The 26,013-nt window shown below is 44.8% G+C and overlaps 1 protein-coding gene across 1 annotated transcript; it reads right to left on the bottom strand.

Annotated features, from left to right (window-relative positions):
* Positions 1–3,046: 3,046 nt before the first annotated feature.
* Positions 3,047–14,596, bottom strand: LOC144145644 (uncharacterized). Its single transcript, XM_077677316.1, has 5 exons — positions 14,487–14,596; positions 12,519–12,670; positions 9,334–9,401; positions 4,978–5,058; positions 3,047–3,434 (listed from the first exon to the last, which is right to left on the bottom strand). The coding sequence occupies exons 1-5, from the start codon at positions 14,589–14,591 to the stop codon at positions 3,283–3,285; spliced, it is 558 nt and encodes a 185-aa protein (XP_077533442.1). The 5' UTR covers positions 14,592–14,596; the 3' UTR covers positions 3,047–3,282.
* Positions 14,597–26,013: the final 11,417 nt, after the last annotated feature.

The following is a 26,013-nucleotide window of genomic DNA, read 5'->3' as shown; positions in this document are numbered from 1 at the left end:
TAGACTTTTTGCTTTACCCCGTAGTTGCTTAGACACATTTTAGAGCGAGAGCTCTCCTACGCTACCTCTGCTGGTGCCAATGTTTTTTTAAGGTAGGACAGCTCGCCTGCCAAACAATGTTGGGGCCAATGCGCTGTTTCTGCCAGTGTTCGTTGTAATAATTACGGTTGTATAAACTATTCGAAGGTTCCTGTACAGTCACTGAGCTTGGTACTGTTGTCTGTGGTGTTTTCACCTATGCAATTTTTTACGCACTCAATATTCTTCTTCTTCTTTTTTTTCAAGGACATTCTTGGAGGCGCAATGAACTGCAGCCGCCAGCGCGCAAGCTGCACCTTTAACACTCTTGCTGAGGGCTTCATTGCTGCGGTGCCACGTGACAGGGCAGAGTGAAACGGCCAGTTGTCTTGCGCGTTATCATCCGCCGGTGGCTGGGCCATCTGCGTCTGCGTTATAGCTCAAGCAAATACCGGGAATAGGCGTGGTTTTAATGACTGATATATAAAGATACTGCACTGACCACAAGTACAGGAAGGCAGGCATGAGAAACCAGGGTGTCGAACCAGAGCCGGAACCAAACTGAAAACAGGAACCGAACCCGAATTTTCACCAAGCAGGGGAACCGAACAAACCCGTAGTTTTCGGCCATTTTGGAACTAAACCCGAACGGGAACAAATCGAAGGAATTGTTCCGAACCAGTTCGGGTGCTTCGGAACTGTAATTCTAGTTTTTGAATATTATGCCGTACCTTGCGTATAAAGTCATTTTTATCACTCGCCCGACCCCACCATCAAAAACTTTGCACAGTGTGTAGTCCCACAAGCCTTCGGGTTCGGCCCTCTTCTTACTATTACCGTCCCTTTACTGTAATATTGGCGTATATACTCCCAGTTTGCGTTGGATACTGCTCATCTCCACTAATTTGCTTTTGCATTTGTATTAAATAACTAAACTATATTCTGAGGCAGCATATCATGACTCATTTTTCATGGTTCCTATGTGCATGGTGTTTGATATTGTGGTGTCCAGCGAAATGGAGACGCAAGTTGTCACCACGCACACACGAAGGGGGTTTTATTAGGTAATACACCTAGATGGAAAGCTAAGGCAGGCGCAAGTACCGCAGGTGTGGCCAATATGGCAACCAAACACAAGCAAGCGCTTCTTCAACGTCGTCTTTGGTAATCTGTTATTACATAAGGGGGCATTTCATGACACATACCCATACGGTAAATAGGGGCGTCTGTGGCGTAGACACACATGCAATATCCACGCAGCCTCGCTTGGTCCGCCGTGAACTCTTCCAAATAGATGATGATGGTTGGATGTTAATGGCGCAAGGCCAACCGGGGCAAAGAGCGCCAAAACAATAGTCATATATGAGGGGTTAAACCTTAAACACTAAGTAAAGTCAGCAAAAAGAAAAGTAAAGTCACAAAACGACAATGAGCATGACTGGTGTGTAGGGCCAGCTTTCATTATGCGTGATAGGAAATGAGGTTAAAAACTTGACGTCTGACAAACACACGTTTCACGGAAACAATGGCATCGTCACCTAGAAAAAACGATTGATGTAGGGGAATATGTTGTCTGGTGAGTTCTCTGAAGTGTTTGTGTCGTGTTGTGTGAAGTGCCTTGCATGTAATTAGTATGTGCACTACGGATAGGGCCTCTCCGCACCTGCTGCACTGGGGTCTAGAAGATCCCGTCAGCAGATACGAGTGCGTCGCATGGGTGTGCCCTATCCGCAGCCTACCCAAGGCGACTTCCGTGTGTCTGTTGTGTGAGTCAGCCGTGTACCGTCCCAAGTGTGGCTTAATTACATGTAATTTGTTGTCTCTCTGTTCGTCCCAGTGTGTTTGCCATGTTCTGCGCAGGTGTTGTCTTATGTGTTGCTTGAGGTCTGTGTAGGGTATCGTTGTAACGTCTACAGTGTTCCTGAGTGCAGCAGCAGCGGCCCTGTCGTCTGACAACTCGTTGCCAGCGATCCCTGCGTGTCCTGGGACCAATCAGAGGACCAGCTCATGCTTTCGTGCATACACGGACATGATAAAGTTGAACACAAGATTAACTATGTGGTTTTGGGGGGCCTTGTGCGATGACTGTCCGCGAACAAACGAGCAGTGCGCCAACAGTGCGAACTCTTCCAAATAGATCCCACCCCATTCTAAGTACATCACTTCACCATCACTGATGGTTTGTCTCATCTTTGTCCTGCCTGCATGTAACAATACTGTGTAAAGCATTCAATGGACCGTTAGTTAGAATGCACCCTGCCTCTTGTGAAGGCGTTCAGGAACACCATCAACCGTAAATCCATATCTTCCACTTATTCTAGTTTCATTAGGCAATTAGATAAAAATAACCGAGACCAAAACACTCGCAGTTCTCTAGTCCCTGGAAGTTCTTCTTGTGCACTTCCACTGTGTCCTTTGTTTATTGCTCTAAGAGAGTATCACAACTGAAAAAAAACTTTACGCCTTCTCACCTTCACGTTTAATCTAGATGCGATAGCATTACCACATCTTTAAGGGGATCTGTATGAGCTTGGTCTTTGTAAGCTGACTTTTACACAATGTGTGTTGCACAGTGGAGCATGCCTTCCTATGGAGAGAGTATGGATACAGCTCAACTTTAAGTTTCCTCTCCACCGGCGCCGCTTCTTCCACGGAGTCGTTTATACTGCTCGCCAAGCGCGCCGTTTATCACCCCACTGTCATTTTTACGCGTCATTTGGGGTAGATTTGGAGGACAGCACGTGCATGCAGGCTTCGCACGAACACTATTGAAATACCCATTCTGCTGGGAAGGACCTATAAACCTGGGCTTCCCACGGCCCGATGCGACTTTTGTGCAGTTCTCTGTGGAGTTGGTGGGTTACGCAAACAGTAACATGCGTACGACGCAGGGGAAAACAGAAAGCACCAACTTTGCCCGCTAAAGTAAAACTGCAGTTCGTCGTTTCATTCAGCTATTCACGTAGAAAGTATACTAAATCGCAAATTAGAAACAAACGTATTTTCTTTCGCGCACTGCTTGCAGTGTGGCGAATTTCGATGGTCATTGTTATTCAGTGCACAAGGGCAATGTTTCTTTTGTGTTTTCTTTTTATTTATAATAGAAAAATGTTTTTATTCATTCTCATACAAGCGTGAGGAGTGACATCGCATGCGAAAAATTCGTTTGCCGGAACCAGGTCAGATGTGTACGCTAGAAATGGTACAGCTACAAACAGGCGACCCTAGTAAAAATCACTAATAGGGTCGGCCTTAATGCTGCTCCTAAATGTCGCCATCTTCGGTGTCGGTGTAGTCGTCCTCGCAGATATTGTTGGCACGCAGATTCACAGCCTCTCCGCAGATGTCAGCGAACTGCTCGATGCAGTTCTGCGGCACCTGGTTCACCACGTCCTTCGGAACCCAAAGAGTGCATTCTGCGTACGCGGAAACGTGACAGGTATGACGAGCAGTAGTTAAAAGTGCGGATTATCCAGTTTGTTGCCGGACATTTTACCTAATGCAATAAAGTAACACACCTTTTCTCGTAAAAAAAAGAGGAAACATTTTTATGGGAACGTCATGAATAGCTCCGATGCAAGAAAAGGTTCCCAGATTTGTGGGAAATCGCTTACTTTACTGGGCAGCATTGGGTGCCCTTCAATGTAGGAAACATACAGACGTTCAGAACTTACAACATTCAAGCCGGAAGAAATGCAATCGCGTGCTCTCGGCGTATTTCAAAGTAATATAGTTCCAATATATTTTTCGGATTTCCGAATGACCACTGCAAACAGTGTTTAGCGGAGTTCTGAAGCTCGAGATTTGTTCATTCAATTTTAGTAAAAGTTCGAACCACTTGTTTTGTACCAGCATCAATTTATTTACCTAGCAAGAATCGACACACATCAGAAAATAATTTCATGTTCGAGATTTAGTGACAACCGCTAAGGCTTTGCATGCACTGAAGGCGGCTAAAGGGGCTCAGTATATCTCCCACGAACGGGTGGCTTGCCCAACATAGTAATCGTACAGCCTGTGGCCCGGAACAACGTGAAAACGCTAGATAACTGGCTTGACATTTAAGGTAAGAGTTCCAAAAAGTGACCTATAGCAGATAGAATCTGGGAATCGTGCCAGGGAATACTCGGGCAGATGGCAGTTTTCTCAGGAAATCCGCTTTAAAACTGATGAATTGTGCTGAAATGAAACTTTGTTATCTTTGTTTTTACATGTAAATTGTCGTCACGGCCTGCGCAATGCCAAATGACCACAAATTACCAACTCCACGAATGCTCAAAGGCTCTAGGTGACTGAGATGAATCTAGTAAAAGCGTCATCACCTTTTACTTAGATGCTTGTATTAGAGGCACGTACTCATTTTAACTGAGTGATGCAGGCCTGCAACTTCAGAAGCAGCTACGAAATTTTTCTCTATATCCTTTTTCTCAGCGGCGGGAAATCGAGCGCGCGTGGGCCTTAAATTGGGGCTTACTTTAAGCGTTGTATTCTGTCGTGGTCAAGTGGTGCCGTAGCTTCGAGTTATATTAGTTTAACGCTGCTTGGCACTGCACTGTTTGGCGTCCGACTACCTACTGTTAAGCCCATGCAAGGTTCTCGCAAGGGCCAATACTTTCAGTCAGTATTGCAACAAACGAAAATAATGAAAAAGAGAATAAAGACGATGATAATGCTGCAGAACATTGCTGCGCATTGCTGCGTGACTGTCTGCGTGTTCTTACGCATTAGGACGCATCCACAACCTTCCACGGAAGTCAATAGTGATACAGGGCACTATGTTGGCGTCCCTATCTTCAGTATATCCGTCGGGCCTAAAACGCTGTTTTGTAGTAACTCATTCAAAGTGAGGGCGCAGGTGATTTTATGCCTGGCTTAGAGGTTTCTTCAATTGCGGTACAAAGAACTCCGAGAAAGGATTTTGGCAGTGACCCTTAGAGCAATGCCAGAATAGAGACTTACCTTCAAGAAAGTGCGAGCTTTCTGTTATCACGCAATTCTTGTAGTCACTGTACCTGACCCGCTTAACTTCCACTTTGGTATCTGCGAAAGAAATTATAAAGTTTACAGTTCATAAATACGTTCTCCAGAACCAATATCACTGCATTGTTCAAAATCACGGGTACTGAAGACGTTAAAAATATAGTCGAATAGGGGCAGCAATATAATTTGCCTTAGTACCCAGTTTAGGCACATATACAGCGCTTTGGCTTTTAGAAGTCGTGTAGCCCAATTCGGTGGTGAAGCTTACACAACCTGTATATTTTATAATGAGGTTAGCATTTCGGTCACCGAGCAACTGTCAGACAATATAAAGAAAGCGGAATCGATTACGCCAGACCGTGTTAAAAGACAAGAAGGAACTTCTTTTGGCGTCGCCTCCTACAATTACCTCAGTGCGCAAAGAAGAACACGTAGTTTTAAGAAAAATTGAAGAGAAACCTAAGATCATCTTTACATGTACGAAAGCTTAAGTGTGGGTAGCTGGTTCAGGGCGGAGTGTATGTCAATTGAAAATTTGTATTCAACATTCGAATGGAGGGGTACTTTACCCTTATGAGTACAGCCCAGTAGACGTGCGAGAATCGTGTGTGGGTGTACGGCCACAGCAAAAAAAGGGGACTTGGGGCATTATTCTTGGGACGCTGTGGTAGCTGTCGACATACTTGGCCAATCCCCTAGCGTTAGATTGCGAGAAGTGTGGTGGCTATGTTGGCATCGAAACCAAATGGGAAGTAGGGAACAGGCGTTAGCGTCTCACTGCAGGTGACACGGACAGAGGTAATTTTATAACAGTGTGCACGCTGTTTCGCCCCATTCACTTATAAGCTACATACATAAAGGTTTCGCAAACCATTGTGCTAAGCACTGAAACGTATAAGAATCTATGAGAAATGGTAGAATACCACCAGCCAACACAGCCAAATCAGTCCGCGTCATCTTAGCCTTCAACCCAGCGTCCCGGCTAATTGTGGTCGCAGCACCAAATTCTCCCCTCGCGAGCCTGGGCGGGCAAAAGTGAGTTGTAATTGCCATAGCAACGTGGCCGCCATCTTGAGCTTGGAGGCATACTAGTTGTCATGGCAGCACTGCGAGGAGGCGCAAAATGGGGAGGGGGGTGATGCTTTCCTCCCCTCGCTTCTTCCCACCGCTCCGCTGCTGGCCCCAGGCTGCCGGGTTGCCAGATGTGGCTACTTTACGCCAAAATGGCTAGTTTTAGAAGGCCACGGCGACAAAAAAAAGCGCTGGCTACTTGGCTAGTTTATGGCTATTGTTCTGGCGCTTGTGTTGACAGCTACCGTATACGCTAAAATACCGGAAAACATTCACAAAATAAGTGGCATCTATTTATTGTGCAAGCAACGGCTTCATCGAATGACTGCGCTCTCTTTATACCGAAAGCATTTGCCTGCACCGCAAGCACAACATGGGCGGCATGACAGCAAGGTTCGGAAACATCGTAACACAGCTTGTGCAGTTTCTTTCTGGACTCGTTTTGTGTTGCCGGTTGCGCCGTGCACGTGCACCTGGAAGGTATACGCTGGCATACACTTCTTCGCCATGGGCAAGAATGCCACTGCACGGAGGTTGCATCGGCAGTAGACATTGCAGACAGCGCAATGAAGCTCCTTGTTCTACCTATATCGAACGCAGAAGCAGAAAGGGTATTTTCAGCCGACGATCTCACAAAAAGTGACTTGCGGAATAGAATGTCCCACGGCGTACTCCTCGAGATCCTCAGAATCAAGTTTAGACTGCGGCTGAAGGGAGTCACAAGCTCTAGATTTTCGGTTCCGCGGGAAATGCTGGAGAAAGTCAACTCGAGTACATGTACACCCGAGTTTTCTAGTCAAGTCGACTCTAGTCAAATGCTATGTGACAAAAGTGAGGATTACGTTTTTTAGTGTTTTTGTGATGTGACAAAACTCAAGCTGATGTGTTTGATTGCTTTTTTTTTGCTGTGGCGATGCGCAAGTAAGCTTAAATTGCAATTGGCTACTTTTCTGGCTCCCAAATAAATCGACCGCGGCCAGTTGGCTCCTTTTATGGCTACTATGGTCAATTTTCTGGCTCCTTTTTTCTTCGAGGATCTGGCAACCCTGGCAGGCTGGCCCCGCGCCCTTCGCGCCGCCCGCTAGGCCACGCCGATACCGGCGCGCCTCCATTAAGGCGTACGTACGCAGCTGGGACAGTAAGACGGCAGCCGAAATCGCACTTCAACACTTTATTCATGTTACGAAAATACGACCGAACACAAACGCAGCGTGCCGTGATAAGCACTGATGTTCGACACGGCATTGCATAAGCTGACATCGAACACGGTACACGTAGTTGTACAGCTCACGGCACCAGCGGTATCGTTCAGATTAAATTCATGCTTCACGAACGAGTCTCTCCTTTTGCTAACACGAAGCAAAATCACTTCTTTCTGCGCTTCCTCCTTGTGCATGGGGCATATAACCGCTCTTCTGTGGTCTTCACAATGCCGACACAATATTTCCACTATGCTACGACTCGCACGCGAGCCCCGCGGATTCTCTCGCGCACCGCCGCCGCTGTTGCTCCGGCAGCTGCGGCGACCGTTATCCCGCAGTCGCGCATGCGCGCTGAAGTCGCGCCGGGAAGAGGCAGAGTGGGAAAAAAAGTGAGAGGCATGGAGGAAAGAACCTTTTCTTCCTCCATGGTGAGAGGAGGAGGAGTGTTTTGCTCGCCCAGCACCGCTGAAACTTGGAGCGCGTAAATCAAAGCGGAACTAGCAAAAAGTCACCTCGGACTGGCCAAATTTTAAGCCGTTGGATGACACCGTTCACTACCAGTACGTTCGTCAGGCTGCTAGATACATGTATTCACACCAAAAGGAATCGTCGTACGGGCACATACCGGCGTACCAATGCATACCGGCTATCCCGGCCACGTGACTTGGTGGAACCAATGCGGATGTTTCGACGGCGCATACCCCACCTTAAATGTCACTAAAATTTAATGAGATTTTTATTATCATCGGGGTCACGCTACCGAGTTTAAATGGTGCCCGGATACAAATAAATGCACAAACACACATTGTGGTTTTTAATCGGCCGAACGAGATCAAGCCATGTTGTGTGATCTTTCATCAGACTTTTTTTGTGGAGCACAAGTTTTCTAGATACCAATCTCTCTGATGTCATGATTACGCAGCAAGCCGGAATCATTTCTGTCACACTCAATTATGAATTCCAGCATGGCCGCGCACCCTGGGTTATCGAAAACCATCCTTGTCACCGTCACTCCAATTAAAACGTATCTTGTGTGTGTCCTTGCAAACGCGTACCTTTTGGAGGTGTTGTTCAGCGATAAAGCACAGCCTTGGCCGGGCAGTTCATGTGCCTTTAAGGTAGAATCAAAAGTGCTTGTTGTCACGTGTGACAATTGTCTCAGGAGCCGTGGCTGGTGGTGTCTCGCACAGCACTGTGCAAGCTCAAGCGTAGCAAAAAGCACTTCACAATGCTTTTGGTGATGCCGTGGTGCGGTTTCTACATATCTTCCAGACGAAAAAATACCGTATGTTCAGATTTTCTATAACCATTGAGTTTTTGTAAGCTTTGCCCTTGGCCCTGATTGTTGCAATGAGGCTGTATACCTAACTGTATACCTGTATACGTTTTCAGAATCCTTCAGCAGAGAAAGTTACCTCGAGGGCGAACTATCAACTATCGGTGCTGCGCCCTATTTTCTTTGTGCGTGCGTCATCAAAAAGACCGGCAAGGTCTCAAATCAATCTAAAATATTTAAATACGGAGAGATTTGGGAGTAACCTTTTCTTCCGCAGTTTGGAGCTCGGCTGTGTCAGCCACCACAGTACAAGTGCAAGTGTTGTGAAGCCGCCTCCAATGAATTGTGCAATATTGCTAACTTTTTCAACTGGGAGCAAGTACGTTTAGAAAATGTTAGTGCGAAAGAGCTCAATGTATTTGCACTTGGCATTAGCAGGGCTTTTTCTGCCAGCACTACGAATGTTGTCGTAAATACTGTTCTGTACATTGCAGGACTATTCTGAATCTTCCGGCAGAAGGAAGATAAAAAGTACCTATAACTTGATAATTATATACTGAACCCAATCAAAAAGGCTCTCTCAGTGCACTACACAGCCACATTTGAGTTTTTATTTTGTTGATTTTCTGTATTTTCATGAGGTACGAAAGGTCAGGAGGTAAAAGAGCGCGGATATGTGACTTGAAATTGGGGTACGGAGATTTAAAAAAGTACCCATTTTTGAACTTGGGCACAACATTAGCAGAAAAGCACAGATGTGCAAGCAACGAACGCCATGATCCTTACCATTCCCAACAGTGAAATACGCAGTGTCGGGCGAGTCTCCCTGTGTATAGTGAAAGGCGTAATGCTTTCTGAAAAAGAGCAGATTTTAAAATTTTGGGTACCCTAAAAAGTTGTCAATAAAACTCACGCATCTCCACAAAGTCAATCATGAAGAGTGGGCGAAGCAATGGGTTATCGTTCTTAGCGCAAATCACCCATGATTGTGCTTTCTGCTACTAAAACGATTTCCAACCCAATCCAATTATACAATACAATTTGATCCAAATCAATCCAATCCAATTCATTTAAATCGAATCCAATCAAATGCTCGTCGCGCATGCGTAGCACAGCTCTGCAGGACTTCTCTCTCTCTCTCTCTCCCTCTCTGTCTCTAACATTTTGTGAACCTTTTATTTTGTTCTTGTTAACCTTTCGTGAACCTTTTTTTCACGGATGGTTTGATTTACACGGTGCTGTGCGTTTCTCTCTCTCTCTCTCTCTCTCTCTCTCTCTCTCTCTCTCTCTCTCTCTCTCTCTCTCTCTTGAACCTTTTTGTGAATCTTTCATGGACAGATTTTGCGATTTACGCGGTGCTGCGCCGTGAGCACGAATGCCTGACGCCGGGCAAGCCTCAGCCTTAAGGTGCTTTGCCCCTGAAAAATCAAAGAAATCTTTATTTGATCCGGTTCAATCGGAATGAGGTTATCGGTGTTTCATTGAAGACACGTTAGGTAGTTAGCGGAAATGGACAAATGCTCTCTATGCAAAGGTGGTGTAGGTGTTAACTCGGAGTTTCCGGAAAAGGCAGACACATTTAAAGCAGGAGCGATGCTCTGAATCCGTAATTGGTAATTACGGCCAGCGCCAAAATATTTTAACATGACATTTCGCCTTTTCAAGGGAAATTGAGTCTTTAGATTAGTATGTATAAGCACGTCTTGATCTCCACGTATGCGAAAAAACGTGAAAACCACCAGAAGCCGTCGACCGATAAGCATGGGAAATATGAAACATCTTTTTAAACAGGCAACCAAAAGCCGTGGTTATTATTTTGATAAACCAAATCGGATTTTGGATTTCAGTTTTTGCTAAGTGTGGCAATTTAGGTGTTCTTGCAGTTACTTTTGTTATAAATAATAGTAGCAACTTTAAATGCTGCCCTGAGGACAATTATGCAGATGGGGAAAACATAATCTCTTAATTTAGCTCGCATCTCCGCAACACCGTATTCATTGCCTGTTTTTAAAGGATAAGAATTAAGTAGTATGCATATTAAAATTGACGTCATATGAGGCTGTTTTGTGTCTTATTCAAAACCAACGCTTATTTAGTTTCCCAAGTCAGTGTTAAAACACTTCTGAAATCGGTGAAGTTTCCGGAAAAAATTGGCCGCATCTCCACTCCTTGGATGACGGCGAGGGCGCGGAGTACGCGGACTCGAAATGACATCGAAGTTGTGTACCGAATGACTTACGATTTTCGCTCCGACCGTCAGTCGATTGAGCCGTTAGTTGCACGTCATTATTCCCTAAATGAAACTGCATCTCACGGCTCAAATCAAATTTCGATAGATTTTCGCTTGATGGTGGTGCGCGCACCTATGGACGCGGACGGACATTGGGAAGTCCTCAGGCACTCCGCACCGTTACAGGCGAGGGAGTCAGCCGTTTGACCCTCGGGTACTAACTCCCTGTCGTAGGCCAATGGTTAAGAGGACTGACACTAACTCTGTCTGGTAAACAATGCACATGCTCGAATTTTTCATGCGCTTGTGTGATTTTTTGCAATTGTAAATGCTATGTGGACGGACCCGGACGGACATTGTGTGGTCATAAGGTACTCCACACCTAAAACACGCACGTATAATTTGTGGTGGCTACGTCCGAACTTGCAGCCAGCGTCAACCCTGATGTGTTAGCGTAATCTTTTACCATAGCTTCTGAATGAATTGGGTGCACATCTGATGTACATTCACCGGGAATCTTCTCTACACATTCACTGGTTACTTGTTGGTCCAAAAAGTTTGATCAGCTGCTTTGGTTTTTCTTGGATTAGCTGCTGATTATTTTGCCAGGATTACAAGCAAAAGAACGTTTTTGACACTGAAACTGAATTGAACATAGCGTTATCCTAATAACCGCTTAAGAAGAACATAACGAGTGTGCGCAATGCAGGAACGACGCTTTTTCTGAGGAACGCCGCTTATTCTACGACACTGCCCCAGCAGATAGCACGCAAGCTACAGTAACGCGGCAAACGCAAGCTGCGCAACATGAAAAAAAAAAGATGTTTTTGATAAGTACAGCAACATTTGGTGATTGGTGAATTACGATTTTGCATGTACTTCAATGTGACCGGTACATAGATATCGCCGGAAATTCTTCTTGCAGTCATAACATGACGTGGGAATGTGTAGCAGTAACCTAATGCTACACTAAGAACGATTGATGGTGGGGTTTAAAGATCGCTCTACATTGTGCGAATTTTCGTCCGAGGTCGGAGCTGCAGTGCCGGCAATGCAACAAACGGACTTATTTTCTTCATTTTGGGCAGAAGCGAGAATAGATTGTTTTTGCCGCACGAGCGGTGCCCCAGCTGGAATTCGCCGGTAAAATCGAACCCCGTCGAACGGGCGTAACTCGCCGAAGCTACGCAAGGGTTATAAGGCAAGTCATAGTGGATGACTCCAAGTCTTCCCACCTGGGCATCTTTACGTGCATCGAAATCTCGACACGCGGGCGTTTTCGCTTGCGGTTGACATCTGAAAAGCAGCCACGCGGCCGGGACCGGCTGCGTGTCCTTGGCCTCAGCAGCACAACGTCTTACCCACAGGGCCACCGCGGTAGGTCAACATTTGAGTATTGTTCGCGGTGAAACTGTGCCGTTTGGCTGTAATTTTGAACCTGACCACAGGGTGTGGAAAGACCACGATACGTTTTAAAGCTCGATACATTGCCCGTTGTGCAGGCGATTTATAAATACACAACCTCCATATCTGTGGAAAGGTCTCCGAAACAGCAGAATTGTGAGGAAAAGGACAAAGAGTAATATCTCATGGTGCAGAACAAGCGATATTGTATGCCGGAAATGCTTTAGCAATACAAATATCAAACGTGCAAAGCGTCGTTTTGAACTGTACAGCAAGCAGTGTTTTCGTTTTCATATACCTGTGAGGAAACATGTCCTCTTATATTTGTGGCGTTTACCTCTTTTGTCCGGGTCCCTGGTTAATCGACCAAATGTACGTCACTGTCTTGGCCTCTGGATCCAAATCTTTACGCATCACTGTCAGGCATTCCAACCGTTGGTCGTTGTCTATGTCACTGATTGCAATGGAGTAGTCACTAATGGCAAATGCCTGGAAATTAGGGAATATTTGAATCGAACTCTTCATAATATTGGTATTACCAAAGGTAGCATGACAATGTCATTCATCGCAATTCTTGAAATCACGCCAACAAAAATTTCCACCCACTATTTGTCCTAGTGATAAATAAAATTTCAGATTAAAAGAATTCTTTAAAAAGGTGTTCCACCGATGTAATAAATTGTTTACCCGCTGCTTAGGTATTTTGTTGGAGTATACATGTCGTGTGAGTTATTTGAAGGCTGCGAAATGTGTGTATGTTGCAATACGCATAGTGCGGTTCTGTTTCGCACTGCCTGGACAAATATTTGTGCAGACTAATCATTTTCTGTAAATAGGTGTGGACAACAATAGACGCAAATATTATCGTGCTTCGGTGTCGCAATAACATGGGTACTAACGCTGTGCAGCAAAATATTTCACGCTGTTTTTTTCTCGTCGTTCGTCTGATGTCATTTGCCCTAAATGAATGACTGAGAGTATTGTGATTACAATGGGGTAGGTGTGTTGTCTGACACATGGCACAATAGTTCGAAAAGCTTCTAATGCCCTGTTTGCAATTTTTACCATTGACTTCAAAAGTTCATTGGCACAATGCTGCTTGCTGTGAGGTACCTTTGTTATCACACGGTATATTTCTTTCTATCAGCCTGAGCTTTTTTGTTGTATTTATTTGACTTTTTTCATAGTGCTCTTTATGAAAGGTCTTCAAGCCGACTCGTGAAAGGTAGCATGGTCAAACGAGAAAGATGCCGGGTAGATTTTAAAGGCACCAATTCAACTATTCGCTCCGTTCAAACGATAAGAAAGAACATGTTACACTAACGCCCGCCGCATGATCAATTTTTATTTAAAACAGCCAAATTTTCACATTATCGGTTTGTCGAAAGTAGAGGTATGAGATAGGGTATAGTGGTTGTTATTTACGAGTTTTTAGTCCTAGCTAAACATGCGCCTTATTCGAACGATTTTGCCTTAACCAAATACATTTTGAAGAACCGTGGTCGACAGCCCCTATGAAGCAGAAAAGGGAAGAACCTGGGGTCGTCGCCTTCGTTGTAAAAATGTAATGCTATGTAAACGCTTGTGCTAATAAATTGTTCTTGCTCACAATGAGTTCTCCAAATTACTTTTTTATCCTACTTCATTTTTTCGGCTTTGGTCACCAGGGACACCTTTGTTGGTTGGAGGTCAGTATAATAAAAGTAGGTCACTTATTGAAGGCATATTCAGCGGTAGTGAGCACAAAGATGAAAACATGCCTAAACAACAAAACACGACGCCCATTTAACAGAAGATGCTGATTATTCTTGACATCATCTTCGGTAGCAAAACCAGAAAACCAACGGTATCGCATTGCTTGGGAAACATATTTATGCAGTTTCTAGGGTGTTACCTAACTAGTACATCACTCTTATTTAGTTAGTTCCTCATACTACCAAATATTTTAGACAGAAAAGTAGTGATTGATGCAGGGGGCAATTTCTGGCTTGTACAGATGAATCAGTGTTGTCACATGTACGAAACTACCGTGGGCGTAGTAAGAAGCAACGTAGTTCTCTTTTAATTGTGTTTGTGTGGCAATACTGGTCTTCGCTCTTGTGGGCTTATGTAGATTAGTTTAGGAACGACTAATTTTCGCCATTTGATGTTCCTAGAGGTAAGCTAGAAGAAATGCATAGACAGAAGGACGTTTGCGTTTCTAAAGCGTTTTCTGATATTACCGTCTTCTAACTAGGTATGTAGCAACCCTACCGCGAAACTTCAAATCAATGTCTGATTCCTTGTCTACTTGATGTTTTCTTACCTTGAAAGCATCAGGAACATCTCTCTGGAGTTTGTTTGGACCAGGTCCTGCTTGCACCGTTGAAAAAGTAACGAAGGCAAAAAGCGTGACCAAAACTAACATCATGAAAGAATTCATGGTGAAGGGCATATGTGAGCGTTACATACAAATGACACTTTATATAGAAAACGCTTGAGTTTGGCCAACGAGTGGAATACGTCACTGCTCAGATAAATTGTTCACGCACGTCGCACAAAAATTTCTACTCGGTGGTAATTTGCTTGTCACTGGGGATGAGTTGACTAGTTTGACGTCAGCGAAAAAAACGTAAGCCATTTTCCTTGAACTTTTCTGGCCTTACAGCTGTAGCATTCATGTACCAGTAACGTTTCACTTCACGGTATTATCCGGATTGTAGTGTTACGCGCGAAACCTGGAGGCTTGAAACGCCAGTGAATTATTACTCATGGCGAGCACTGATTGTTCCGGCATTTCATGTCTATGTGTTGAATAACCTGACCGCCGCTATGATTGGCATCTTGTCAAGAGCCGTCGGTGCTCATTGTTTCATCAAGTATACGTAGATGCACAGGGGTTACGCCCGGAAGTTGCGCTCACAAGGAAATGTCGTTGCATTCAGGATGACAGTCAAAGTCTACCCCCCGGGAAGCATATAGGGCAAATTGGGACAGCCCTGGTGGTACAACCACATAAATAAGGTTTTCAGGTGCTCAGAAAAACTACACCAGGGAACTCTGTGTAGTAGTTTAAACTTTATTTTGCCCGAGGCAGGCTACGTTTCTTATTTTGTACTTTATATAGTGTGACTCACTGTCTGGGAAAATGAAGGACCGATGACGACGTTCCAGTAGATCTGATTGTCCTTGTCAGGCGAGATAAAATATCACAAATGCTCTATATTTTTTAGTGGACGCACACTGTTGGACCTGAATTAAATATGAGTCAGGAACATTTGAAAAAAAAATAGCTGTATTAACTTCGCCCATGTGTACCCGTTTTATACGGATTGTAATTATCGCTTGAAATTGTTCGGATTCAGTGGTCGCTCGGCTGCGTTACCTAACAAAATTCTTCGAGACGAGTTGAGCGCACGCAACGTATAACTGTGTTCCTAAGAACAATTGGAGAGCGATGAGTCCGTTCACTTGCATGATATGAAACGGGAAATGACAGTAAGTTAGTAGTAGTAGATTCGACAGCAGCTTTTCTAACACTGCTGTACGGGTTTCTAAATTGCAGAAAAATAGCTTCCAGGTTCCGCGCGCTCTAAAAGTAAAAAAAAAACGAAATAAAACATCGGCAATTTTTGTTCTTTGGTATTCGCCAATTTCACTCTGGCAAGATATATAAGCATAGAAAGAAATCCTACATCACTGCAAAGCAGAGTGCATATTGCTCTATAGGTTCTAGGAAAGGTGTCTCGTACAAAAAATAAAACCTTGACATTTTTATTGCGTCTTTACAACACCATACATTCCTGAAGCCCTACAAGAGTAAAATACAACTACAAAAAACCGTTGCCGCAATAGTCTGAAGGTATAGAACGAACAGGCATGAGAAATTACGTTATAATTAGGGCACGAATCGGTAGTCTCCAGAAATTGACAATGCCATTACGTTGACATTTAAAAGGAATACTGACGCTAAAGTTCCGCACATTTCCAAAATAAAAAATGGCCATGGATCTGCTCAGTACGCTGCCTATGTGGTGGAAAGACGATAGTCTTTTGCAACCCTTGCCACATCACTACATCTCTTCTCTTTCCAGGCTACCTCTCCCGCTTTCCCGCCCCATCTTATTCCTTCCACGATAAATACAGTGGGTGTTTGCTTAAGTCAATTAAATTTTGCCGCGTTTCAGGGCTCGCCCAATCACCTAGTACCTTTGGTTAAGATGTGACTTCTTCGAGTCCGGCCCCGAGGTGGCTAGGCGGTCGCTTTTGAATTGTTGAGTCAAACCACTGAAACCAACTCACTGAAACCAAGCAGTCATAAACTTTACACCTATACCAAAAAGTGAAATATTACTTATGTATTGATGTTTTGCCGGAAATATGCGTGATGTATTGTTTTTGCCAATAAATGTTTACGAGTATGAACACTGCCCCCAGATTCTTTAGCTTCAAAAAGTTTCGTGCAATGAAAAATGAACAATAATCACTGATTACTTTCTCTTTGTATTCCTTATACGAACTTCTCGTTCAAGAATTATTTTATCTTTTGGTCGGGCGGCTGAATCAAGGGACAGACAGATAAATATTTTTGCTTTTAACTGGCCCAAGAAAACAATCTTTTTAACTGAGGTTACACACCACTGATAATTGTTTTCTCGCAGATTAGCCATACGAGAGTTGCTAAAAGTTGTTCGGTATACGTAATTGTTATATCACTAATAACATAGGTAGTTTTTCTGAGGTGGTAATTTTTCAGTTCGAAAGTCATTTTGTTGAGCTGAATATCAGCAGCAGTGCTCGAGCTCGGGGATCGCAGGAGTACAGTGTAGTATACAAGATGACGTGCTTCAAGCATTCTTGGTACAACGCCAAACCGTATTTTATATCTGTTGAAATGCAGGGAATGCTGCCCCCGCATCCTTCTGTTGTTTATTGGCCTTGATTCAGTGTTTTCAAACTCTGACAGAACGATGTGGTGAAGCAACATTTTTTTTTTGGTGGACGAAGATAGCTTTCTCTTAGTACCGCTCCTTGTTTAAAACCCTGGAATATATCTTCTGAACGCAAAAGCCAATGGTTTTCTGATTTCTCCACTGTTGCATTGTGTTTGCGCCTCTTCCTTAGTTTCCGATTCTTCGTGTTATCGTGCAAGTAACCGTGACAGGGTGACTGGCCGCAATTCACGGTGAAGATTCCCTAGACACAAAACTCAACGTCGTGTGCACATATTCTACTCATTTGCCATTCCACGCACAAAGACCATATTTGTTTAAAACAAAAGCCTCTGGTGTTTTTTTTTTCAAATGCGACGATTTGCCGTAGTCGTCCTGGCCAACTCCAATGGTTCCAAAGTGGGAGCCGCGGTAACCAGAAAATAATGAATGAATGAATGACTTTATTTAAGGGAGGAGGCTATAAAGCCCTGTGGGTAGGGAATGGAAATTCTGGGACCTCACAGTGAGCACAAATTTTCTGTTACGGCTTCTCTGTTGACCATTTGCGTTCCTTTTAAAATCTAACAGGTGCCTGCAACAGCGAGATGTGTTTGCATTCTTGCGTATAAGGTCGCTTACGAACCCTAAAGATGGCAATAAATGAAGTTGCGCTGTTGCAAACATTTCCTTATTATTTCTCGTTGCGAATCAGCGCAACGGGTTCCCGGTAACTACTTTGTTTTGTAAACTGAATATAGCCTTTGTCTTGGCATTTAATTCTTGAGGATTGGTTAAAAAATCAAATTCTGTGCATTTAGTTTTTTTCGGGAAATAGGGGGGGAAGGGGGGGGGAAGGGGGGGGGGTCCTGCCAACGTTGAAAGAGCAGCGAGAAGAGAACGCATGTAACGCGAAAAGCCAAAAAAAAAACTATGGTTATCAGAATTACTTACAATCGAAACTACACTAGGCGTCGTGTTCGGTAGCGGTGAAAAAGCAGTACGTATTTTCAAAACTGATTAACCCCCCTTTGGTCTGGGATTGTCCAGGAGTTGTGCTCGCCTTTTTCAGAATTTTATTGAAACCAAGCATTGTGGGAAAAATTAAAAAAAAAAACAGCGAGTCATGCCACACACCCCTCACACATGTGGGCAACAACGTGCATTATATTACGCGTTTTCTCCTCTTTCTTTAAACTTCGGTCCACCTTAAGAGGTTAAGACGTTACCATATTAGGAATTCGGTTATGCTGAGTGAGACACGTTTCTGGACAAGGTGATTCATGTCGGATTTGAAAATGATATATACGAAAATGACACACGAAATGCCACATGACAGACGCAAACTCACAACTGCTTAATTTTGCCGAAAAATCCCCCTAAATACTTTTGCGCATCCATAGAAACGTATTGTAAATAATACGTAAAATTAGAAACTCGATACAGTTGAATAAATGTTTATTTCTCCTTCTCAGTATAAACAACGACTGTCCAAAAATGGTATTTATTTTATAAAAGGTACGGGAAGGACACGATCACACAGGCGCTTGCGGGTGTAAAATACGTGTCCGGTAATTTATGGGTGATAGCGCACGGGTCGTGTGCATTGTAAAGGTTTTTGTTTCTTCTTTCTATAAGGACACAGAGCAATTTTACAATGGTGTGGAATTCGCACGCGTATGCACTGGTCTTGTCGCTTCTTACCAGTTTCGCGTAGCAAACTTTTATCCTTTAAATAATCACCACGCCACCTTCAAAAAGCACCCTTCGACGTTCCCGAAACGGCAGACGACTGCACTCAACAATAAGAAAAGTGCAATGTGTGGAAGCAATGTTTATAACTCGTTTCACACTCAAGCGGTGACCACGGCGAAGATGTTTCGTGGAATTAAACCAGCGCATTAACCCGCAACGGCCGCTGATTATTGCGTTTCTAGAGGAAATGCGTAAGCAGAGGTAACTATGTCATTGCTTACTGCCAAACGAGTACACATATTGGTTGTTTTGTCGTGTGCAGCACGCGTCCTGCGCCGCACGCAACGTGAAAAGGCAGACGACGCGAGAGCGCCATCCACACTAAGAGCGGTTCATCCCGCCGCCGCCAGGGGCCGACTGTGTTCGCGCTCGGGGCGAATACGCTTCGAGAGCGGCCTGTAGTGGAGCCACTGAAATCCCCCTAGCTGCCCGTTTTGAAAGCAGCCGCGGGTGTCTACGTCCCGCTCCCTACTGCCGCCGCGGCATTTGCGGTATGTTCACGACTGATATTTAGCGTTTGCGGGCGTTGTAAATCCGTGTTTATGTGGAGCAGTCACTCTGTTCGCAAATGGGGTGTGCTTACGAGAGTGTAAATGTTTCTGACGTGATCCTAGTGTGGTATATTCGGTCTGTATAAGCGCAAGAGGCCAGCGTCGTGGAACCGGCCTATGCATGGACCTGATTGTAGTTACACTGCGCTGAATTTACTATCATCATCATCATCATCATCACCAGCCTGTCTACGCCCACTGCAGGGCAAAGGCCTCTCCCATTATTCTCCAATTACCTCGGTCCTGTGCCAACTGTGACCAATTTATCCCCGCAAACTTCTTGATCTCATCTGCCCATCTAACTTTCTGCCGCCCCCTGCAGCGCTTGCCTTCTCTAGGGATCCACTCTGTTACCCTTAATGACCAGCGGTTATCTTGCCTTCGCATTACATGCCCTGCCCAAGTCCATTTCTTCTTCTTAATTTCTACTAATATGTCTTTAACACCAGTTTGCTCCCTGACCCACTCCGCTCTCTTCTTGTCCCTTAATGTTACATCTATCATTTTCCGCTCCATTGCCCGCTGAGTCGTTCTCAATTTAAGTTGAACCCTCTTAGTGAGCCTCCAAGTTTCTGCCCCGTAGGTGAGTACCGGTAAGATGCAGCTGTCATACACTTTCTTCTTCAACGACAATGGTAGGCTGCTATTCATTATCTGAGAATGTCTGCCATATGCACCCCACCCCATTCTGATCCTTCTAATTATCTCTGCCTCATGGTTGGGATCTGGGGTCACAACTTGGCCTAAGTATATATATTCGCTTACCACTTCCACTGCCTCGCCATCTATCTCAAACTGCTGTGCTGTCCCGAGGTTATTGATCATTACTTTAGTTTTCTGCATATTAATTTTCAGGCCCACGGTTCTACTCTGTTCGCCCAGTGCGGAAAGCATGCTTTGCAATTCGTCCCCCGAGTTACTTAGCAAGGCAACGTCATCAGCAAATCTGAGGTTACTGAGGTATTCTCCATTAACCCTTACTCCCACCTGTTCCCAATCCAACGTTCTGAATACTTCTTGTAAGCATGCTGTGAATAACATTGGAGAGATTGTGTCTCCTTGTCTGACACCCTTCCTTATAGGTATTTTACTGCTCTCCTTATGGAGCATGATGGTAGCTGTAGACCCATTATAGATATCCTCTAGTATTCTTACATAATGCTCATCTACCCCCTGGTTCCGTAATGCCTGAATGACTGCTAGGGTTTCGACCGAGTCAAATGCTTTCTCATAATCTATGAAGGCTATATATAGGGGTTGAGTATACTCAGCGCACTTCTCTATCACCTGATTGATCGTGTGAATATGGTCCATTGTTGAATAACCTTTACGGAACCCTGCTTGTTCTTTAGGTTGACTGAAATTTAAGGTTGCAGAAATTCGGTTAGCGATTACCTTGGTAAATACCTTGTAGACGACTGACAGTAAGCTGATCGGCCTGTAGTTTTTCAAGTCCTTCATGTCGCCTTTCTTATGGATTAGGATGATGTTCGCGTTCTTCCAAGATTCCGGAACCATTGCGGTCATTAGGCATTGCGTATACAGGTTTGCCAGTTTTTCAAGTACAATTTCTCCAGAATTTACTATCAGTGTCTCCATAACCACCGGTTCCTCAGATGTTCATGATACCGGTATACAGTACGATGTAAATCGGTTTTGTGCGCTTGCATATTCAGCGGAACACTCATACCTGACACCATTTACACCAGTTACTTTTGCCAATAATATACCTCAGATATTGACTTTGACCACCACCATTTACAATAAACTGTGTGTTAATTTCGGGAATATTCAACGTGAGTACGACGGATAATGCAGAATTATACTCGGGGATCAGCACACGACAAAGAATCGTCTTGTCGTGAGGTTAGCGCCGCAAACATTCATCTGCTGCGCCCGCAAACATTCATCATCTGCGAGCAGCGCGCAAACGGGCTCAGAATATAATCGGCGTCCGCGACTAAACGCTTTTGAAATATCGTCACATGGCACAGGGAGCCTGCAGAGTAAAGGAGAAACTGAAATCAGAGTGCCTTATACATACACCACTCTTCCAACGACACCTTTCATCGCTTGTGAACTGCCTACCCTGTATACTTCCAAAAATGCGTCCACCGAACGATCAGCTATTTGTTGAAGTAGAAAAACAAAACCACAGTGAACGCGAGATGTGTGTGTGTGTGTGTGTGTGTGTGTGTGTGTGTGTGCGTGCGTGCGTGCGTGCGTGTGTGTGCGTGTGCGTGTGTGCGTGTGTGCGTGCGTGCGTGTGTGTGTGCGTGCGTGCGTGTGTGTGTGTGCGTGCGTGCGTGCGTGCGTGCGTGCGTGCATGCGTGCGTGTGCGTGTGCGTGTGCGTGTGCGTGTGTGTGTGTGTGTGTGTGTGTGTGTGTGTGTGTGTGTGTGTGTGTGTGTGTGTGTGTGTGTGTGTGTGTGTGTGTGTGTGTGTGTGTGTGTGTGTGATTACTAAACCGTTCATTGCTTCATTCCGCTCTGCATTTATAACAGCGGCCCCGCCCCTACCCCCCACCTATGTCTCGCGAAATAGCAGTGCATTTCGCGTATATGTAGTTGGTCCGGTGAGCCCTACCTGGCTTAAGTTTCGAGAAACGTCTTCGGCATGTCAAAAGCTGCTCTGCATTTTTTTTTCATTTCCGTTAGAGCTCTTATGTTTCTTCCGCACTTGCACATCATGTATTTTTCGTGGTTTCATATTAGATTGCCTTGGTTCTTGCTATAAGGCGTCTGTGGGCACATATTTACGACGTACAGGCTTGGAATATACTTTTCGCATGGTTTATATTCTTAAAAAAGGAATAAGTTATTGTCCGTTATTGGCTAATCACATCCCCGAAACATATTTTTCTGCGACGTATATATTCTAAACGAACCAGCATTCGTTGGCCTCGCTAAAAGATGAAGCCAACCTCTCACTGTGCCAGTATCAGGTCAAAACGAGGCGACAGTAGAATTCATTTATGCTTGTCGTATTTGGAGGTGACAGGGGTGATATGCTCCTTCCGTCGCCTGACGCCCGGAAGAGCGGCGACGTTGCGCGCAGAACCGTGCCCCCAGGTAGCTCTTGCAGGCGATAGCGTGCTCTACAAAGACGCAGCTGCTTTTTAAGTGACAAACGTAATCGTTGCTTATAGACGTAGAAATTTTTTTAGGGCGCGGAAATGCGAGAAGAAGTGAAACAGAACCAAAACACTGTACGGGCCCCTATCAGCTACGCAGCGCACATCCCATCAACGCCGCAGAAAAGCGCCGGCAGGTGGCGCACCGATCGCGAAGCTCGAGGCGTATAGTTTTCATGCCCGTACTGATGGATGGTATGTCTGTTGTGCTTGCACGAGATTTAAACGCGGACGTTAAACGGCCCAATGGGACCTGTACGGAGTCCTTAGGGGTAGAACGGATTGAGTTTGTGTGTTAGGCTAAGTTCAGATTACCGACGCAAAACCCTTATCGTGTTCTATGGACGTGAAAAAATGCCATGTCACGCAGTTCGATTAGCTGAGACGTTAAATAACGTCATTCTTTAGGTCAGTGCGACAGTTGCGGCACCAGCCTGAACCCGGCCTTACACAAACATTAAGATGCTTACGACGCGGCAGGGGCAGTTCCATGTTTATCTGCAAGAAGAAAGCTTGGATCCGTTAGAGGGTCTTTCAGCTAATGGCCTAGGAAGTATGCTTCATAGCAAATTACGACAAACGTGTTTTGTTTCGTGCGCTCCGTGGACTGCGTCCAGCTTTGCTGGTCATCCCTCTTCACGGAGTGAAAAGGCAGTAATTTTTTTTCTTCGGCCCCTATACAACAGAAAGCATATCTTGCGCCACTCGGGGACGACCTCTAGCCACATATATTCAGTCGCGTCTTTGTATGTTTCGCCTGTAATATCCAGGTGATTGATAACTATAAATAAGCACACCAAAGCGAGATTGAATTGAGTCAGGAGATAATATTTTAATAAATTTTGATGAGTGGTCACCTTGAACACGTAATAAAACAGGTATTGAGAGGGGAAACGCGAGTAGAGCTCGGTGCTCTCGTGGGTTTTGACAAAAAATAACGGAAATTATTAATAGGTTGCAATATGTGTTTCATTGATTGACACAGACACTGTACAAAATTTCTAAATTTCTCATTTTAGAATACCAAACAAACGCCATCGCCCTTAAAACTAAATCATCAATATCTCTTAAGAATGCGTGCTTTGTCAAAGCTGGACAGAATGGACCTCTCCCGGTACATCACGCGGCGGCCGTGACGTCACGAAAGCGCACGTGCTGGGTGTGGCCGGGAGGATGGTTGGCAAAACATTCGGACCGGCGCGCGGGGCGTATGCAGTGAGGCTGCATTAGACGCGCGCAAATGTGGAGTTTTAGATGCAAAACATCTATTAGTCGACCCTCCGTCGTCCGGCGTCCGCACCTGTCTCCCTACACTAAAAAAAAAAGAAATAGTTAGAGGCGCCCGGTTTCGATCCCGCGACTCTCTGGCAGCAACGGGAGGTACGTGACGCTCTTCCCACTGCGCTACAAATTAGGGACAGGAGCAAGTGCTACGAACGCGCCTTATGTCCTTGACTCATTCAAACAACGTCAAGAAGCTACTGATAGAACGAAGGTACGCGAAGCTGAACGTCAACGGAAACGACGAACTGAAATCTTTAGAGGAGGATGTTGAATTTTCCGTGGGAAAGCTGTTGCGGGAAGTGCCACGCGCTTTGTAGCTCAACCAGAGAAGAGGACGAAGAGTGCGGGCAGCTGGGTAGGAGCGTGTGCACGCAATAAAGACGAAAACCAGAAGGCGTTCGATCAGGTAACCCGGGTGTCGGTCTCTTCGCTGTCTCTACATTTCTCTAAATTTCTTTGTCTCTACATGGGGGTTCACACTACGTTCCCCTTTGTGCTGCGATAAATGAAACAACATAACGGCAACACAATGGAACCTACACGGAACCCCTATGATGCTTCGCATCCTCCTCATTGTTTCCCACTGGACGATGGTGTAATTTTTTATGCGTTGACCTTTCTGATGCCGGTGGGCTGCTGTGCTCTCGGCTACGCAAATGTTGCAAGCAAAATCAGCGGCATCAGACTTTTCAGAGACCCCAAAGAGGTAAATTCGGCGTGTATTGTGGATGAGCGCAATGTGCCGAAGAGGTTGGCAGCCAAAGCAGCGACATGGTCTGCTCTTACTCATTGCAACATTTCCTATTCTCGAACTTCTGCACTTCTCCAAAGCCGAGTCAAACCGTCTGCATTGGCAGTCCGCGCTGATTTGTGCCATGAAATAATGCTGTTTATCAACCATCTGCTCTCATGGAGCACCAGCACAAATTTGGTGGCCAAGTAAAATAGTGCCTGGGGTGTAGGGCAGGAGGAAATGTTCTTGCTGCGAAATATTGTCATGTTTTGAGGAGGTAGAATACTGCATTAAAAACACAACGAATGCCTAACCTGAATAGGCGACGCGAAATAAATGTTTGTACGAGGAATCCACGATAGCCGCCTGCCGCCAGATCGACAACGGGAAGTTTGGTCTTATGGGGGGATCTGTTCAAGACAAACGAAATTCATTCCTTGTAAGTGCAATAAATTTTTACCTTGATCAATTATATTCTGCCTCGAGGTTGCGGCAAAACAGAGATGCTTGCCGTGCTCACATGTAGCATCGTGCCTTCGGCGTGAGATGGGCTGCTCACGCGACTCGAAAAAATTAGAAAAATGTGTTTGCCCTAAGCGAACAGACTCAGTGAATGTATTCTCTTGTTGCGGCCTCCCGACGCAGGTGTATGCAGCGGGCGTACAAGGACAATAACTTTAACTGTCATGAAATAACGACTATCGAAAATTATTTCAGAGCACTGTCGCAAGCTATACGCACGAACCATATGTGGCTGCTATGTTACTCTCACAATGACGATGAACCGTTTCGCCATTTCACTGGGGAAAAAGGTAAAAAAACAATCAGTCAATCAAGTAGAGAACGACATCATCGCGATATTCTTATCGAAATATTTTTGGCTTTTGCTCTGCATATTTTTGTTTCGTTGCTTCCCATTGTTCCAGCTGAAAATATACGTTTTTTTCTGGCTGAAATATAGAACCAGAAATTTCCTATAGCTAGAAATATACTAGCAAGAAATAGGGAAATTTCTAGCTAGAAATTGAGTTTCTAATTTATTTCTAGCTGTATTTAGATTTACTTCGAGCTAGAATTCGTCAGTGACAGCTAGAAGGAATTAAAAAACCCCGCAAGCTGTAAGTAATCATCTCTAGCTAGGCTAAGAACTTTTTTGGTTAGAAGCTGTCGATTCCAGCTAGAATCTAATAATCATAATCGAGTCAGAAATGAAGCCGGAAATTCTTATTTCTTGCTAGAAATGCTTTTTCCCTTTTCATGGGGGATACTTTTAATCCTTTCATGCTTTACCTTTCCTTTTTCCCCTCGAAATGAAATCGTGTATACGCCACTGTCTCCAGGTGACGCAAAAAGACCAAGAAAAGGGAGCGTATACGCTGCCTGAGGCACCGCGCTTAGCTTAAGCGGACATCGAAAACAACAATGAATTAGATTTCCTTGGTATGTGTCCGAACAAAAAGAATCTTA

This window comes from Haemaphysalis longicornis, unplaced genomic scaffold (genome assembly GCF_048455015.1).
Source record: "Haemaphysalis longicornis isolate Haplotype H1 unplaced genomic scaffold, Haemaphysalis longicornis Haplotype H1 scaffold_7, whole genome shotgun sequence".
NCBI classification, from domain to species: domain Eukaryota; kingdom Metazoa; phylum Arthropoda; class Arachnida; order Ixodida; family Ixodidae; genus Haemaphysalis; species Haemaphysalis longicornis.
Note: the sequence above shows the minus strand (reverse complement) of the source record. Positions and strands in the feature narration are given on the sequence as shown.